General features: G+C 41.4%; 1 protein-coding gene across 9 annotated transcripts in view; it reads left to right on the top strand.

Annotated features, from left to right (window-relative positions):
- tns1b (tensin 1b) overlaps window positions 1-16,444 on the top strand; it is a 154,513-nt gene that overhangs the window by 13,075 nt on the left and 124,994 nt on the right. For 2 of the 9 annotated variants that reach the window (XM_041058047.1, XM_041058046.1), the window contains exon 1: window positions 13,443-13,765. The exons of 6 other annotated variants lie outside the window; for them this stretch is intronic. In XM_041058047.1, coding sequence (XP_040913981.1) covers window positions 13,685-13,765 — 81 coding nt within the window. In that variant the 5' untranslated portion in view covers window positions 13,443-13,684. Of the gene's footprint in view, window positions 1-1,545; window positions 1,676-13,442; window positions 13,766-16,444 lie in introns of those variants that run through there. One more of the 9 variants, XM_041058052.1, reaches the window with a different exon arrangement.

The raw sequence follows: 16,444 nt of genomic DNA, 5'->3' as shown, positions 1-16,444 counted from the left end.
TTTGTATTCATATGGCAATAAAGTTTCATAATTACATGTGTTAATCCATACACATAAAGAGACATGTATATTCATGCACATACAGAAATTACAGAACTTTAAGCAACTGATCTAATAACTTTATTCTTACCTAATGTACTGGCTCTGTGTGAATTCAGATGTTTTCACTGTGACAAGACATGACTCATGGATTTTTAATGATTAGTTAAAGACGAACATGTGTGGTAGGACTGAATTATGCTTCTTGGATCAGTGTAGTTTCAATGCGTGTGTGCTCTGGTACAGTTACACGCCAGAAGGCCACCACTGTGTTTCATCTCCAGCAAAGTTTACATCCATTTTTTTCTTCAAAACCCTATAAAAGTTGTGACAAGAGAAGAGTAAACTTGAATGATGTGAATGTCACACAATATTCCTGCTGCTTACTTTCTACATGCTCTGTGCTCATGGGTGGGTGGCAATGAATCTGTCGGGTCTGAGGTGGTTTCCATTAAGGGTCTGTTTAAAAAAAAAACAACAAAAAAAACAATGGAGGAGCCTGTTAAGCTGGGAGTTACCAGGTTTGGGGACCCACTGCAACCTCTTTGCCTCAGCTGCCAGCACCTCAGTGTGTTGATTCATTTGTCTGGAACTGTTTTCTACCTCTTGTAATTTGTTCATATTAACATTGTCACACTATCACATTTATTTTTGTCATTTTCCTCTCAACGGTTTTTCTCAGTACAGTTGTGATGGACATTATTTCAGCGATATTATCTGGCTTTACTCTAATCTGAAGAGTTGTTTGGTCTTAACACTGATCTGTTAATTCTTAATTATTCATTTGAGTACACAAAATATGTTTTCTCCTTAATGGTACCCACTGGGCTCCTTACAGACCTTACAGAAGAGAGAGTTAAAATTGGGTTTTTGTGAGGTGCCCAAACATGTTTCTGCAGAAGAGGATTAGGGCCACATGGGAAAAAAAGAGTTTAAAGTCAGAATTATATTTTTTTCCTCCATATGGCCCCAATCCTCTTCTGTATGTTTCTGTCTTTCTGACATTTTAGCCAGAACAGTTTTTATAAGGTGATATCTCATGCTGTGTATCTATTAGCTTGTTGTGGGGGTTTTCTGCCCCCAAGTGGCCAAGGATCAATGAACGCTGCTTTAAGTGAAACTCTCCCTTTTCAGTCAGTGCTTTACAGTTTGGTCCTGTGTAAGAGCAGTTTCTGGGGTAAAAGATATGCAGTTCTGGCTTGATTCTAAACCTCAAAGTGCTTGGATTAGTTTTTTTGTTCTGACTATCAAAAAGAGTCCAGTCTGTTCCTGGCCTAAACACTGAATTTGGCAACAGTACAAGAAGTAACAATACTAATAATACTAAATAAAAAAATTCAAAGCAAACAGCTGCCCCTGGTATTCTCACTTTCCATGTACTGATCTCCTGACACTGGCTTTCCATAGTGTGTGTGTGTTTCCTCTCTCCTTGCTAACAATGCAGCTCAGGAAGTATGTCAGGATAAGGGCCAGACTGCAAGGCTCTCTTTGGTCAGTGCTTCCAACTTTGAGGGACAATAACATAGTCTTGTTAATCCCAGAAAAGCTAGGTAAGTGTTCAAGAAAGCTCTGGATCTGTGAAAGGGAATTACTGTCCCAGGTGTCTTCAAAGAAAACTGCGATGTCCCTCTGGCTGGTGAGTGCTGTTTCAACTTGTCATTTTTAACTGTGGGTGGTCAGGGAGTCGCTGTGAGGTCAGTCCCACACATCGTTAAAGACTGAGCAAAAGACTTTGCTCAAAACTTTCGTTTTTGAACGACTAACACTGAATCAGAATCTTTTATTGAATCTAAAGAGGTTTAGCTTTCAGCATTTGTAAGTGATTATAGTTATAATTAAAATTCATAGATCTGTAAATATATATTGTTAGCTGAGATAAGAGAAATCTAATCTACAGCTGGGGATGTTTGTCACTAGTCAGTGAAAGTGATGGTCAGCGCTGGCTAAAACAAATAGAGAATATCGATAATTGGTTCACAAATTCAGGTACTGCTTCTTGCAGAGATTTGCAGCTTACTTGTTTGAGATAGGTCATCCATCACAAGGCAAATGCTTTGCCTTGTTTAGTTGTCCATTGCATGGCTGACTGTGTTTTGATCTCAGACAGAAACAGTCTGTGCTTTGTCCAGTTGCCCGAGTGTCTGTCTTTCTCTGTCTCTCTTTTGTCCTGTCCTCTGATGTGGAAGTGTCACCGTTGGAGGTGCCCGGATGGCCAATTACTTTATAGCTGTGCAGAACGCAATAACTTTTACACTGATGGCTGTTTTACAGGGGGTTGTCTGCTCATCACTGAAGGTGGACCCACATCTGCCATTGAGTCTAATGCAATGGCTCAGCTGCCTGTTAGGTGAAAACAGAACAGACAGCACCAGACTTCTATAATTAACCTTGATTTAAGCCATTGTGGCTTTTTCTTCTGAATGACTGCTTGTCAGTTTGGAATTAATGGATATACAGTGTAGATGTACATGCACGCTTCATGGGTGACACTGCTGTTTTTTTTTTTAAATTAAGTGTAGAAAGACAGAGCGGCACTACACTTTACCTTCATACCTTTTCATCACCTTGGCTTACATCCTGTTCATTTCTGCCCCGTCTGGGCTTTTATGAGACAGCTGATGATTGCTTAGAGGCCTTTGGTGTTTGAGGGGAGTTGATAATTGCCGCTCCAGAGGTGAAATGGTCACTGTGGGTGCTTTGTGTGTGGCGGGTGCCTCTGTAGATGATAATTAAAGGTTAAATAGCTCACTCCTGCCCTTTGGAATTTGTAATTTACTCCTCACTGAGGATAATGTTGACAAGGAATCTTTTTTTTTTTTAGTTGTTATTCACCTCTCATTTATTAGTTCCATAGAGGCCATATCCATCACATAAAATGTAGGAAATTCCCCAGATTTTGTAATCAAATTATTGTGAATACATGAATTACTGTAAAGGACGTTCTGATGCGTTTAAGAGAGATCTCCATTTACAGTAATGGCAGTACAGCATAGTATATAGTATAGTTGTTTAAGAAAAGTGTTCGTTTTTTTTTTTTTTTTTTTTTTTTTTCTTAACCACATAATGTTGCTTTTGCTTGCCATCAAATTTCTCACCAGCATTATTATAGGCTATGGCGGCAGTATCACTTGCATGTAGTCACAGAGATTTGAACCTGTGCCCAGGGAGTTTTGTTGTCCTTTTTGCCTCCTTCTGTCTAAAGAGGCTTTTGGTTAACAGCTGGGATTATAGCTTTTCTTAAAACGCTTATTGTGAGCTCCCTTTTGCCACCAATCTGGACTTAAATTTCCCATGATTGCCAATTTGCCAAAATGTTTCCATCTGCCGCCTTAAGATAGAGCAGTGTCTCTTTGTTATGTGCAAAGATGAAATGAGCTTTCACTTAATTCCCCATGGCTTTGTGCCATGTGCTTACATTCGCCAAGCTCTCAGTCCAAAAAATGGATGCCTTAGATCAATAGTGGGAGGGGCAGGATATAATTGCTGCATAAATCACAGCCACTTTGTGGGGGGCAGTAACATGAAATGAAGTATTTAAAGAAATGGGTCTCCAATGCAAATGTTATTATTAGCAATTAGTTAACTTCATTTTGCTTTTGTTCTGCCATTGCAGCACTCACAACCAACAAACTGGAAATACTATCTTAATGTCAATTTCTGCCATGTGCATACAGGGCCTCAACGGGCTTTATGAAGTCACTGCAGCTCAGCTAAATGTTGGCACTCGGCTATTGACAACTGAAATAGAAGGGACAAATGGAATAAGGTGAGGACTTGGTTTCATCAGCTTGGAGTCTGCAGTGAGCTGCAATGCAGCACTGAGGAGACTTTGACTAAGTGGCACTGGCTTTTAAATACTAACTCTAGTCAGTGCAACATTTTTGACGTTGATATTCAACAGACTTGTATTGACATTTTTTTATTGCTCCACAGAAATGTCAAATGGGATGCTCTGAGAATAATTGGATAATGTAACTAATGTAGGGTAAAATTAGCCTAGACAGCAGTAAAGCACTTTATTTTTCTTTATTGATGCTTTTAAAAAAGAGACTGAATGTTATTGATGAATAGTATAAAATTAAACTCAATGTGTACTACCAGCTGTGACCAAAACATCTCTGTCAGCCCCCTCCCATTAAAACCATGACCAACCACTTCCCCTTTTATTCTCCCAGGAACAGTGACCCTTAACTCCCCAACCTCTTGTCTAGTTTCCTAGAGCAGACAACAGACCTGACATTGCCAAATTGAGACTTGAAACCACTCCATTGTTTGTACTGCAGAGAGGCAGGAAGTGCGCATGATATTGTCCCCACGTTTTCTGTGGAACCTCTCTGTCCCTTTGCCAGTATTGTGTAGCCTTCTTTAACAGGGAGACAGGAGGATTGGTCTAATGATGAGACCTTGCCTTAACCTGAGTCTTTATCTTCAGCATCACCAAAGTGTCTGTGAGCAAGGCACAAAATACCTGCTAACTGCTCTACAGCTACTACGTGGGGATCAATGGAATATGTGGCGTTCACAGTATTCTTAACTCCTGTCACAACTGTGAAAGTCAGTGGTGCAAATCCCGTATGCATTCTTGAATAAACTTATCAGGCTAGCAAACAAGGTTGCAAATAAGCTTTTTTTATCCTTTACACCTGCTGGGTTCCAGAGTCTCAGTACAAAAGCAAAGTGGGCTGTAGAAAGTTGGATGAGCAGCCTGGATATTAACTCTTACACTTTCCAACACCTTGCTGGGATTTTTGGACGTGGAGCAGGTTGTGGAAAAAAAAAGCTGGCTGCAAGGAAAACAGGAAGCAGCTAAGAATACACCCAAATAGGACATTAGGCCTATCTTACCATGTTTTCACCAAAAAGTCAGTAGCTTCCTCCTCTCGTTTCCCTGAAAGAAAACAAAGAAGGGAGCTTCCTGTGCAGCTACGTAGCAGATCTGGAACAATGTCACCCTTTATTGTTCTGTCAGCTAATGTGACATTTGCCAGAGCATAGAGCCAAATGTTCTGGCTTGATTCTCTGAACACTTTTAATTGCCTCATGATGTCCGTGAGCTTACACTGCAGACTTCAGCAGCAGAATTTAACATAATAAAGCCCCTTTTAAAAATGTCACTTTTTCAGTTTGTCTTTTTGGGAAATGTGTAATTCCCGAATCTTTTTATTTGATGTTTTTTGCTTTTCAAAACATTAATTTTTGTGCTTTTCTTTTAGTGTTAACATAGTTATGAATATCTTCAAAGAAACGTATTTAATGTACCTTCCATTGAACAAGGGAAACCAAACATGCAGTTCATTTGTCCCCGGTCTCAGTGCTAACTAATTACTCACAGTGCACAGGCTCAGAGGCTCCATGGACCTTTTATGATTGGTCTGAGACGGCCAATCATCATTAAGGCTCCCCTGACAGCTACAAATGCAGCAGCACACTTCACTGATAACACTTATCTGCCCAACACACATATGCATTCACCTTTTTACTATATTGTCATTTACTATATTGCTTGCATGTACTGTTCATTCATCTGTTCACTCACCTTGTTTCCCTTTTGCATAGATTTTCCTCTTGTTACTTTGACACTTACTAGGCAGTCATATTATCATCAACTGGAATGTACCCACCTCATAATTTGTATTTACAGCTTCATTTTAATCGCTGGGAATATACTGTTACGCCGCTCACCACATCTCATATTCATCGTTCTTTCTCTGCTCCAAGACTCCCTCCAAGCCATCCCCCTCTTTTCTACATTAAATTGCAGACCCCCTCCTTTTTCCATCACTGTAAGTGCCTCCTTCTTTACCAGACGGCTCTGCCTGACCCACCCCACCTCCGCCCACTTCTGTCTTCCCCTCTCCTAATCTTTCTCTTCCTCAGGCTTTGAAGTGAAGAACCTGCAGCATCCAGAGACAGAGAGGACGGGATGGATACAGGGATGCTGTAGGGATGCTAGGCAAGAGAGGGAAGGATGCAATTAGGAATGACCTCAGCTACACTTTAACAGAACTTCTGGTCACTGAAACTGAAGGAAAATGCACCGTTTCTTGAATCAGATCAGCAGTCATCAAAGGATTCAGCCCATGACTGACTGCTAGGGTCTTGTACCTCCGGACACAGGTTTTGAAGGACAGGCTAGAGAGGGAAGGGAGACACTGAGCAAAGAGCGGCAGCAGGACGTGAGGAGGTTTTCAGAAGAGAATGGGTGGACTAGGCTGGTGTCTCGCCACAGTCTTCGGTTGGGTAAAATTTTTCGTCGACTGCATCTTCCCATTTTGGAAACAAAGGAAAATAAAAAATACGGTACGGTTCATATTTTAAATGTAATATAGATGATGGGGGGTGTTTGAGTTGAGCTTCAGTGTTTTTTTTTTTTGTTCCAATTTGGTCAATTTTCGACTCGTGCATCTGCTTGTTGAACTTGGTGTCAGTGATGTTCAGTGATCCTCCTGTTTATGATAGAAAAAAAAGCTGCTTATTGATAGGATCTCCTCTGCATTAGCTCTGGGCTGGCTGAGACAAAGTCCAGTAATTTTAACATCCAAGCAGTTTGCCTGTAGGGATGGCAGTGCCGTTTGGTCAGTCGGTGAATCTATCTGTTGCCTCGTCCACCGTTTTGGTCCAGTAACAGCTGTTGAATGGGTTTGAGTGGAAATTTGATACTGACATTCATGGTCCCCAGAAGATAAATCCTAATGACTCCCTGAGGTGATTCCCTGACTTTTTCTCTAGTGCCACCATCATGTTGAAGATTCGGTTTGTCCGGTACTTTGGTTTATGACCCAGTACCTGCAAAACTAAAGACATTCTAATCACCCTCAGCTGTACTGTACTCACTTACATTATTATGAGCATGTTAGCATTCTGGTGTTAGCATTTAGCTCAAAGCACTACTGTGCCTAAGCATTGCCTCACAGAGCCAGTAGCAAGGCTTTAGACTTGTAGTTGTGTTTAAATTCAGTCTCTTCTTTGGCTGTGAAATACATGTGTTCACTGATTGGTTTTCTTACACCACTGATTTGGAGAATGTTTATTTTGCACAAATTACAACTACAGATTTAGATATAGTTAAATTGGTCTTTGTAACACACACACGCAATGACATTCAGCTTGATCAATGAAAGTGCTAATGAATTATAGCCTCTTTCACCGGATGTATGAAACATTGTGATTATGATCTTGTGCGTGACCCCCATCTCGAAATGTCCCAACATTTCCATGTGCAGTTGCCAAGAGGACTCTCAGTATAAATAACAATGGAAAATAAATTTAATATTTGTATAACGCCCAGCTAGTGATGGGCCTGAGCACAGACAGTGAAACAGGATGGAGAGATAAACGCATCAGGGCACACACACGGATACACAGTTCGACTTTTCCCGATAGTAGGTCTGTGCTGATGAATGGAGCCATTAATCCTGCAAATGCAGCCACTGCATAGTGTCTTAATGTACACACCCTCACTTACACATACACCGATATGCACACAGTTTTCAGCTGCATGTAGCAGCTGTACACACCGTTAATTGAAGCAGAAGGGGTTTTTAGACAATGGCTGGCTGTCTGGCCACAGACACATTGACCGTCTTTATCATGCGTTTCCCTCTCCTGGGGTTGTACATCTTCCTCTGCTGGCACTTTCATGGTTGCTGTGCCTTGTGTGGCATTCAGCAGGGGCGAATAAGCACTTTACCTGCAACTGCCCCAGTTCTGGCTTTGAGTGGCTAATTTGTTAGCAGTAGTGGATTACCAGGACAGTGAGATGGTGCAGTGAGTAGGATGACTGTGATGTTAAGCAGCAGAATCCCTGCCAGATCCAGGGATTCTTCTTCTGCTGTGACCTCTCAATGTGAGTAGACCCAAAAGACTGACTTGTGACTTGCATTCTTAAACCCGCAATAACTGAGTTTTTGGCCACTTGAGGGCAACAGAAACAAGCGGACATACCACTCACATATTATCACCTTAAAAAGTCAAGGTGGCAAATGGGGCAGCAAATAACTTATTTAGTAATTATTTTTGTAACTGATTCATATGCCAGTTATTTCTCAGTTATTCTTATGTTCCTGTATAACATCAGAACACAGGTAAAATGCCAGTTTTAGAGCCCAAAACTGATATCATCAGATGTTTTTTTTTTTCTGTCCTATCAGCAGTCCAAAACCCTAAAATACTCTATTTACTGTTGAAAATTTGGATTTTTCACTTAAAAAATGACTTAAACAATAAATTTATCATTCACATTTTTTTCATAAATCGATCAAAAAAGGCTATTTGCTGACTTTGTGTGCTGCTTAGTGATGGGCAGATAGTATACAGTGAGTTCTTGTAGCCTTTTCACTGAAAACATGTGCCTGCTGTGGCAAGTCACAGACTGAGATCAGTCTCAGGTGTTGATTGCAGTTGCTTTTAATGTATTTTGAACCTTTATTCTAATAGTCTAGTTTAAGCTCTTACAATCATGATATGATTAACACTTGATGTCTTAAATCAGTCTGAGTATTAACAAACAATGCCACCTGGCCTTGTTACTTATTATGTCTTTTACCTCCCTCTTTTTTGGGTATTATGTTGTTCAGTATGTGCGTATCGTGTACCCTTCGCAAAGCTCCTGAGGCCTTGTGTTAAAATGTCAAAGCCACAGGGTGTGGACGCCCTGTGCACTTCTGTTAGGGAGTAATTCATCTAAGTCTTGTACTGCACGCTAGTCTATTTATTTTATTATTATTATTATTATCATCACAGATCTTTGGGATTAAGGCTCTGTTGTTCTGTGAACCTGGTGTTGTGCAGCTCTTTTTCTGCTGCACAAAGAGTTGTACATTTTACTTTTCTGGCACAGAATCACATTGTTTGACATAAAAAGAAGATGAAATGGTTAATCGGCATAAGCAGTCAAAGCCAGTGTGGTTTACATACACAGCAAAGAGAAAAACAGATGGATCTACCGCCCAGGCTGGTTTGATTTTAAAAATATGGATCTCACAGGTTGTCGCTTTAATGTTTCTAAATGACAGTTCTTCAAAGAGAAAGTCTAACAAACCCCACAGGCTTCACACTGTGCACTGTGGTTGTATTATTGTTGTTTCTATGGGTCAGTGTGTTGCGGTGTTGGGTGGACAGTCCTTCCTCACAGTGTTAGACAGCAGAGAGGGAACAGAGGAAAACGTGCACACACATGTGAGTGTTCTCCAAAGGGAGGGAGGGCCTGGGTCTGTATTGTTTTCAACAGATGGTAGTCATGGGGGTGGGAAAATGTGTATGCATGTCTGTGTGTGTGTGTTGGGGGCCTGCTGGAGTGTGTTCTTCTTCTGTCTGTCGACAATTGAACTCCCCCTTCATCTAGCAGGTTCTAGGACGTCAGCCAAGATGACAGAACACACCCCTTTGCTGTTTATACATTCACTTCTTCACTCATCTGTCTCTCTTTATCTGCTATCTCTGTCAGTCTGTCTGCTTATTTGTATGCTAAGAATCTATATTATGTTTTTATGTTTTTTCCTCTTTCTCTTTACCTTCTCTAACTATAAATGTCCTAATTTTTCCTTCTTTTATCCGCTGAATTTTTTTTTTTAGCAGAGTACATCATAACAGGCAGTCCTGTTTTTATCTCTCTCAGCTGTTTACCCATCTGTATTTGGTTCAAGGACAGTGACCTGACACTGCTTAATCTGCTTAATTGTGTAAGTGCCTCGCTGTCCACTCTTGGCTCTGGTTTACAAAAGAAGACAGAAATGGTCAAGGTTAAAGAGGTGCTAAAACAAATCCTATGAATGATCTGATTAGACTTGGAAATATGCCCACCCCCCCTTTTACTACATTACAACCTCCCTCAACTTGCACACACACACACACACACATGCACACGCACACTCCCTCCACCTCTGCAGGCCCTTCCATATTTAATAATATAGGATAATAACTGTGTTCTGAACAAGTGTCTGTGTAAGACTGAATGTGGAGGCAGTTTGTTCAGTGACCACCAGTGGGTGCTACAGCAACGCTCTCTGTATGAACTGTGTTTTCTTTTGGGAGATAGTGTCAGTGGGGTAATACAGTCAGTCATCGGTGTTGTGCCAAAATGACAGTTTGTCCCTGAATAGTCATAATATCCAATTGTGATATCTGATTTGCTGAAGCTGCAAACTCTGTTTTTAATTACTTCTAACTGCTTCATGTTTTCCTGTTAGTTTCCATTTTAAAGTGCTTTGTGAAAGCTGTAAAAAAAAACAACTACTCTTAAAAATCTGTGTATTACAAATCAAACTAAAACTTGACAGTTACTCTTATGCTCTCTTTGTTGGCTGCAAAGTAAATCCTGATGTTATATATAGGAGATATTCTGTTGATGAAAAATAAATAATGCATCATACACTGTCACACAGTGTACACAGAGTGTGTTGACAGGAAACTGGACGATGTGACTTCAGGCAAGGCAAGAACATAGCGCACAGTGCTGTTGAGTTTTAATTTCAGTACAACTAAGCTGTGCTGGACAACACTCAAATGCATGGTCATTTAGTGACCTAGCATAATGTTCCAAAATAGCCTCAAGTGGTTATACACACGTAAATGAAATGAAATGTACGTTAAATTGAATTAGGAAACATTTAAAGCTGTTATAACCAATAGTTTTATATTAACAATGGATCAAATGACTGTGTGTAATGTGAAAGCCATAGAGAATTATCACTCAACTCTGCATTCCCCATAAGTGATTTTCAGTTCATTGTTTTGGTCTCCCAGCCTGCAACCTTGTTTTGGTTCAGTCATTTTAAGCAAAAAAAAAAAAAAAAGCTCTAAAAACCCGCTGTACTACCTGCCCAGCACCAACAGGGCATTTAGTGACTAAAAAACCAGATGTTTGACTTAGGAGCTGGTAGAGAACAAAACAGAGCTAAAAAAGAGTGAATATTGGACTTTTCCACATGATTTCAAATACTGTGATTCTGCAGAACAACTAAATAAGCAACTGTTTCCTAGCACATCACATCAAAGTTGTATCTATATCTCCTTTCTGCTGTTTTTCTATGACCAGTTAACGCTGGTTAAGAGAGGAAGACTAATCAGGTTCATATTTGTGAAAGCTCTGTGAGAGAGTTGGTTATGGTTGCAAGCATTAATTTAACTGAAGACTAAACTATTGATTGATGAACACATTCAATGCATTAGTCACTGAGTCAAATGTGAAAGCAGACAAAGCTGTGCAGGACTAAGCAAAGTCTGCTGCATTCCCACAATCTGTGAAGGTGTCGTAGAATACTACAGTGTAGAGTAGACTCATGTACTGGCTGATCTTATTTGAACAGATTAGTGCTGCTACAATTAGCAGGTAAATCAATATGCACTTTCATTGCTTTTGTTCATTTCATAGCATATAGAAATAATATTTTGGGTTGGGGGTTTGGCTGCTGGTCCCACAAGGTAAGAAATCTGAATACAGAACTGCTAGCAGTTTGTTAATATGTTGATGGTATTTGTCATGGCAGTACTTGATTAGTTAAAATTAAACTGTAATGAAAATAACTGTCAACTGAAGCCATAAAATGACAGACATGCAGCAGTATAGAAAAAGAAATGTTTCCTCAAAACTCAAAGCTCATCCAGTTTTCAGACAAATATCTTGCTGGACGTGTGTGTGTGTGTTTAGACTTTTGTGTGTTGCCTGGAGTGAGATTAGGTCTAAATGTTTTCTCTCTAACATTGTCTCCTTTAGTGAATTTGACTCTGTAGGGGTGGCCTGCAGGAAATACCAGGGGATTAATCCTCTGTGCCACTGGGTGAGTGTGTTTGTATGTGTCTGTGTGTGGGTGGGTTTGTGTATTTATATAGTGTGTGAGAAAGATGTCAAGATGTGTGTGTGTATGTGTGTATGAGAGAGAGTGGGGGAGAAATAGGTGGTTATTGGTGGATGTTTATGTATATGCATGCGGTGAGTTTGATAGTTCAAATTATGTGTGTTTATGTTTTCAGGAAGTAGTGGGCCTGGACCTATTACATAGTTCTGTCATGTGAGAAAATCTTTGTATGTATGTTAGAAAATTATGGGTCCGTGAGTGTTTACAGGTGCGTGGGTGAGCCCACGACTGGGTAATGGTTACATTTGTGTATGGAGGTTTGCTGTACTTGTGCATAGGTGTGTGTGTGTGTGTGTGTATGTGTGTGTGTGTGTGTGTGTGTGTGTGTGTGTGTGTGTGTGTGTGTGTGTGTGTGTGTGTGTGTGTGTGTGTGTACCCACACAAGGGGATAAAGAGTCATGCATGGGGCTAACATGGTCATTGATGAGCAGTAAGAGCTTAATGAAGCATTTTCGCTTCCTGGCCCCTCTGTGTTCTTTCTCTTCAAGGTGGGGGGCCGGGTCTCTGCTTGGTGGCCACTACTACTGTCAGAGCTAGATCCTTCAGGCCTACAACAACAAATACAAAGAAAAGATCAAAACCAACAATGACTTTATCTGACTAACAAGTATTGTGTGTTTATCCAAAGCCCAGTATGTATGTACCTTATTCCTCTGTAGCATAAAGCTGCAAACAGTGATGGATAAAAACACAGCCACATTGTTGCTCTGGGTAAACCTGCACTCCTTACTCTATTTACTCCTGTTTGAGTGAAGTTTGTGAAAAAGTGCCCAGTGAACATGAAAATACGTATTTGTGACTTTTTTAAGATTAATGTCTTTCGTAGCAAAAAATGAACTGATGCTCAGAAAAAGTCTATATCCAGGATTTTTTTTTACTCTCTGCTAAAAAGTCCTGCCTGGATACCTTTACTTTCTAAAAAAAATAGTCATAACAGCTGATAATTAGCCTTTAAGGAATCTTGTTACTTGAAGAACTTAGTATGTAAACTTACAGCACATTTGTTTTAACAGGGACAGGTTTTGGGTGGACAGTTGAAAAGTGAGCATCCGATAATGTCAAACAATGTTGAAGATGTTGAAGACAGTGGGTGTGTTCACGGACATCACAAATGATTAGGTACAGCATTTTCCAGTGTCCAGAGAGATGCCAGTGGACATTCATCTCAAGGGCGAATTCAGGTGGAGACAGAGTTTATGAAATATTAAAATAGGCTCAGTACAGAAATACACCAGGAAAACTGAGCAAGAGTGAGATGGAGGGAGGGGGAGGTGAAGTGCAATGGATGCTGACGGGTACAAACAGGGAGGGGGTGGGATCAATGAATGAATGAAATTAAAAGTGGTGAGACTTAGAGGGGTAAAGAGGGAGGGTGACATGGGATGAGAGTGAGAGGAGGGGCAAAAGAGATGGATAATAAGTGGAGTACCCCCTCCCCCTTTGCTCCTGTGGAGCGGTGGGGGCAGCCTGGACCCCCCCCCCCCCCCAAAAAAAAGAAAAGCTTTGTGAAACTTTCCCCGGCAGAGGGAAAGAGAGGCAGAGTGAGCACAGAGGACAGGCAGTCAGGATCCAGTTTAGGTTTAGGGGAGAAACTGAGGCGGAGAAAGCAAGTCAGACAGTGAAGGAGAGGAAGAAAGCAAGAGCCCGAGGTGAAAGGGAGTGTTTGTGCTCAGGATGGTCATGGCTCCGCAGCATTGGGCAACTCTTCTCCTGCCTGGATTAGACTTAAGGAAGCCCGGTGGTCTGTAGCAGCAGCAGCAGCAGCAGCATCATCACTCCTGTCCGTCAACATGCCGTCTGTCTCTCTCAGCCTGCCAACAGCTCTGGCTGGACCTGCACGCACCTGGGTCTGCCTGTCCTGCATGTTCTGGGTGAGACAACTTTTCACCTGGAATTTGTTCCCGGGATCATGAGTGATTTGTTAAGTGTCAGCACGGGACATTTGCCACGTTGATGTCTAAGTTGCAGGAGATAGCAGACCTCTGTGCATGGCCTGACAATGTAAAATCTTGTGACTTGCAAACTTCAGTTGCATAATATACTGTGTGTAAGAGTGGAATCATGAGTAATTGAGTTCAGTGCGAATTAGCTTGATGATGCATTTGCCAAAATTCTTTTTTTTATTTTTTTTATTTTGTTACCACATCAAGAAAGAGTGCTGGCTCAGTACCACTGGAAAACCCTGATCAGATCAGGCTGATCAGGGGATCTGTTGGGTGGTCTGCTTGTCGGGGGTTGGGCAGAGGGTGGGGACCCTGGCTGTGGGGGGCCTTGGCACAGTGACACATTTGAGGGAGGAAGATATTATTAAGGAGAATGGGAGGGTGTGCAAACAAAACCGTGCCTTGTTTTCTCCCCCGAGAAACATATTTTACATTTTCTCCATGCAGAACTTTTCTGCTCTGACACCGGGTTGAATTCAACGTGTCTCCTGCTCTTTTCTCCTCAGTCTCTTTCTCACCCTCTCCCACTCCCTCTTCGTCCTGCTCTGTCTCGCTCTAGGTGGTTGGGACACACAGCTATTTTTGCTTTCTCTTGTATAATTCAATCTGCCGCGCATTCCCGCTCTCAGTGAGGGGCTGTTTGTGCACTTGTGTGCCATCTAAGCTGTGATGTGGTCAGTGAAGAACTGTGCTCGTGTGTGTGTGTCCAGCGTTAAAGCGCTGTGACCGTGGTCTCGACATTTGTCTTAAAACACTGTGAGTGCTTTTGCTAATTTGTGCTGATATGAAAGAACATTCCTGGCTCAAATATACAACATTGCATGCTGCTCTCCTCTTTTTCAGCTGAATAGAGGATGAAAGAGGAGAGAAGTTGAATAGACCATTCAGATCCATCCTTCCTCATTCTGCACTGGTCCTTTGGGACATGACTTCACACCACTGGCAGAGCTGGAGTTCTTGGCGAAGAGACTGGATAATCTTACAGAGCTCTTCATCAGTTAATTACCATTCTTTCTTTTGAGGAGTGGGAGGCGAGGTGAAAGGGGGGTCGTAAAAGAATCTCAAAGCCCCCCAGCTAAGCTCTGGGTCACTGATTGACTGCATCAGAGCACTGTATGACAAAGCGAGCTCACTTAAGGGGGCGGGGTTCAATCTGAGCCCCCTGCGTTAATAGCAGGCCCTAAAACATTCTTAATTTGGGAACACCTTATTCCAACAGATTAAGGTTAGGGCCATTTATAACCCCAAAACAGCCTTACTGTGGGCACACCGTATTTTAGCAGATGAAAGTTATGTTTCAGGTTAACCCTCAAACAGCCTTCATTTTGCCACATCTTATTCCATCATATCAGGCTGAAAACCCAAAGAAGTGCAGAGAGCACTGAAATGAAAAAAAAAAAAACCTTTGAAATTTGTTTATAAGAATTTAGATATAGGATTATTGATATTTCACTATCCTGAAGATAGTTTTCTGTACAGTATTTCCAACTAGACCAACCAGGTTTTCATAGTATGAACATAGACCTTCTTCTTGTGCAGCAGGGGAAGTAAGTACAGCTGCAAAAGCTGTTATGAGGCAATGAAAAGGTAAGAGAAAGAGAGCTAGAAAGAAGGAGAATAAGCATGTGAAAGTGATGAAGGTGGTACAAATGCAGGAAACAGACCATCTTCATGAACTAGACAAGATCTATTCCTTAGCCCAACCTCAGACGGGGAGGGTTTCCTCTTGTCAGAGCAGGATGGTTCCTGAATAGAAGGAGATTTTTTTTTTCAACTTAGACGCTGAAAGTAAAATGCTCAGAGAAATATAGGAAATGACAGGAAAAACTTGAAGGACAAAGGAAGTGAACAGAGGATGCGCTGGACAAGATCAGAGGGCAAAGTAAGTAGAAATGGCGCAACAGGCCTTGAAAGAAGACCTCGGGAGTGCCGCTCCTCCACCAAACACTTTGAATAATTAATGAATGCCAAAAAAGGGTTTTAGGGAGCGTTTTATCAGGTTTCTCTGAAACGACCATGAAACTAGTCAGGTGTCCTCTGCTAGCCCATTGCTGAGAGAAAGTTTAATGGTCATGCAAATCCTGTTGACATTCAGGAACCACAGGCTGTGAATGCATCCCCTTTTTTTGGCGTTTGCACCGAACAGGTGGAATTGATAAAATGTGGGCCAAGCAATTCCAAAGCTGTTGGTAGCAGTGGCCAGGTGCCTCTGAACTAACAACATGTTGTAGTAAGAACTGCCACAGATCGCTTCCTCGCTGTTGTATCAATGCAAATATTGATCCTTGTCTAAACCTTCAGAGGTGCCAGGCTTCAAAGAACTCTTCAGGATGATCGATATCCATTAACGAACACTCAGTCCATCTAGGTTTGAAGTTGGGTCTCAGAGGGATTGCTTTGGGAAATGGTGTCATCTCAGGAATGTTAGGTCACTGGTCTTCAGTTGTCTTGACTAGAAAATAGACAAACTGCTTCAAACTGACTTGGACCCCATACATCTGCCTCTGGAAGCAGGGCACATAAATGAAACAGGAAATCTGCGCTCTGCGTCTCATTTCCATTATTCCTTCCATTAATCCTCTTTTCATTTTTGCCTCTTTTCCTTCA

The sequence above is a fragment of the Toxotes jaculatrix genome, chromosome 15 (assembly GCF_017976425.1).
Source record: "Toxotes jaculatrix isolate fToxJac2 chromosome 15, fToxJac2.pri, whole genome shotgun sequence".
NCBI classification, from domain to species: Eukaryota; Metazoa; Chordata; class Actinopteri; family Toxotidae; genus Toxotes; species Toxotes jaculatrix.
The sequence above is the reverse complement of the archived record's forward strand: the minus strand, read 5'-3'. Positions and strand labels throughout refer to the sequence as shown.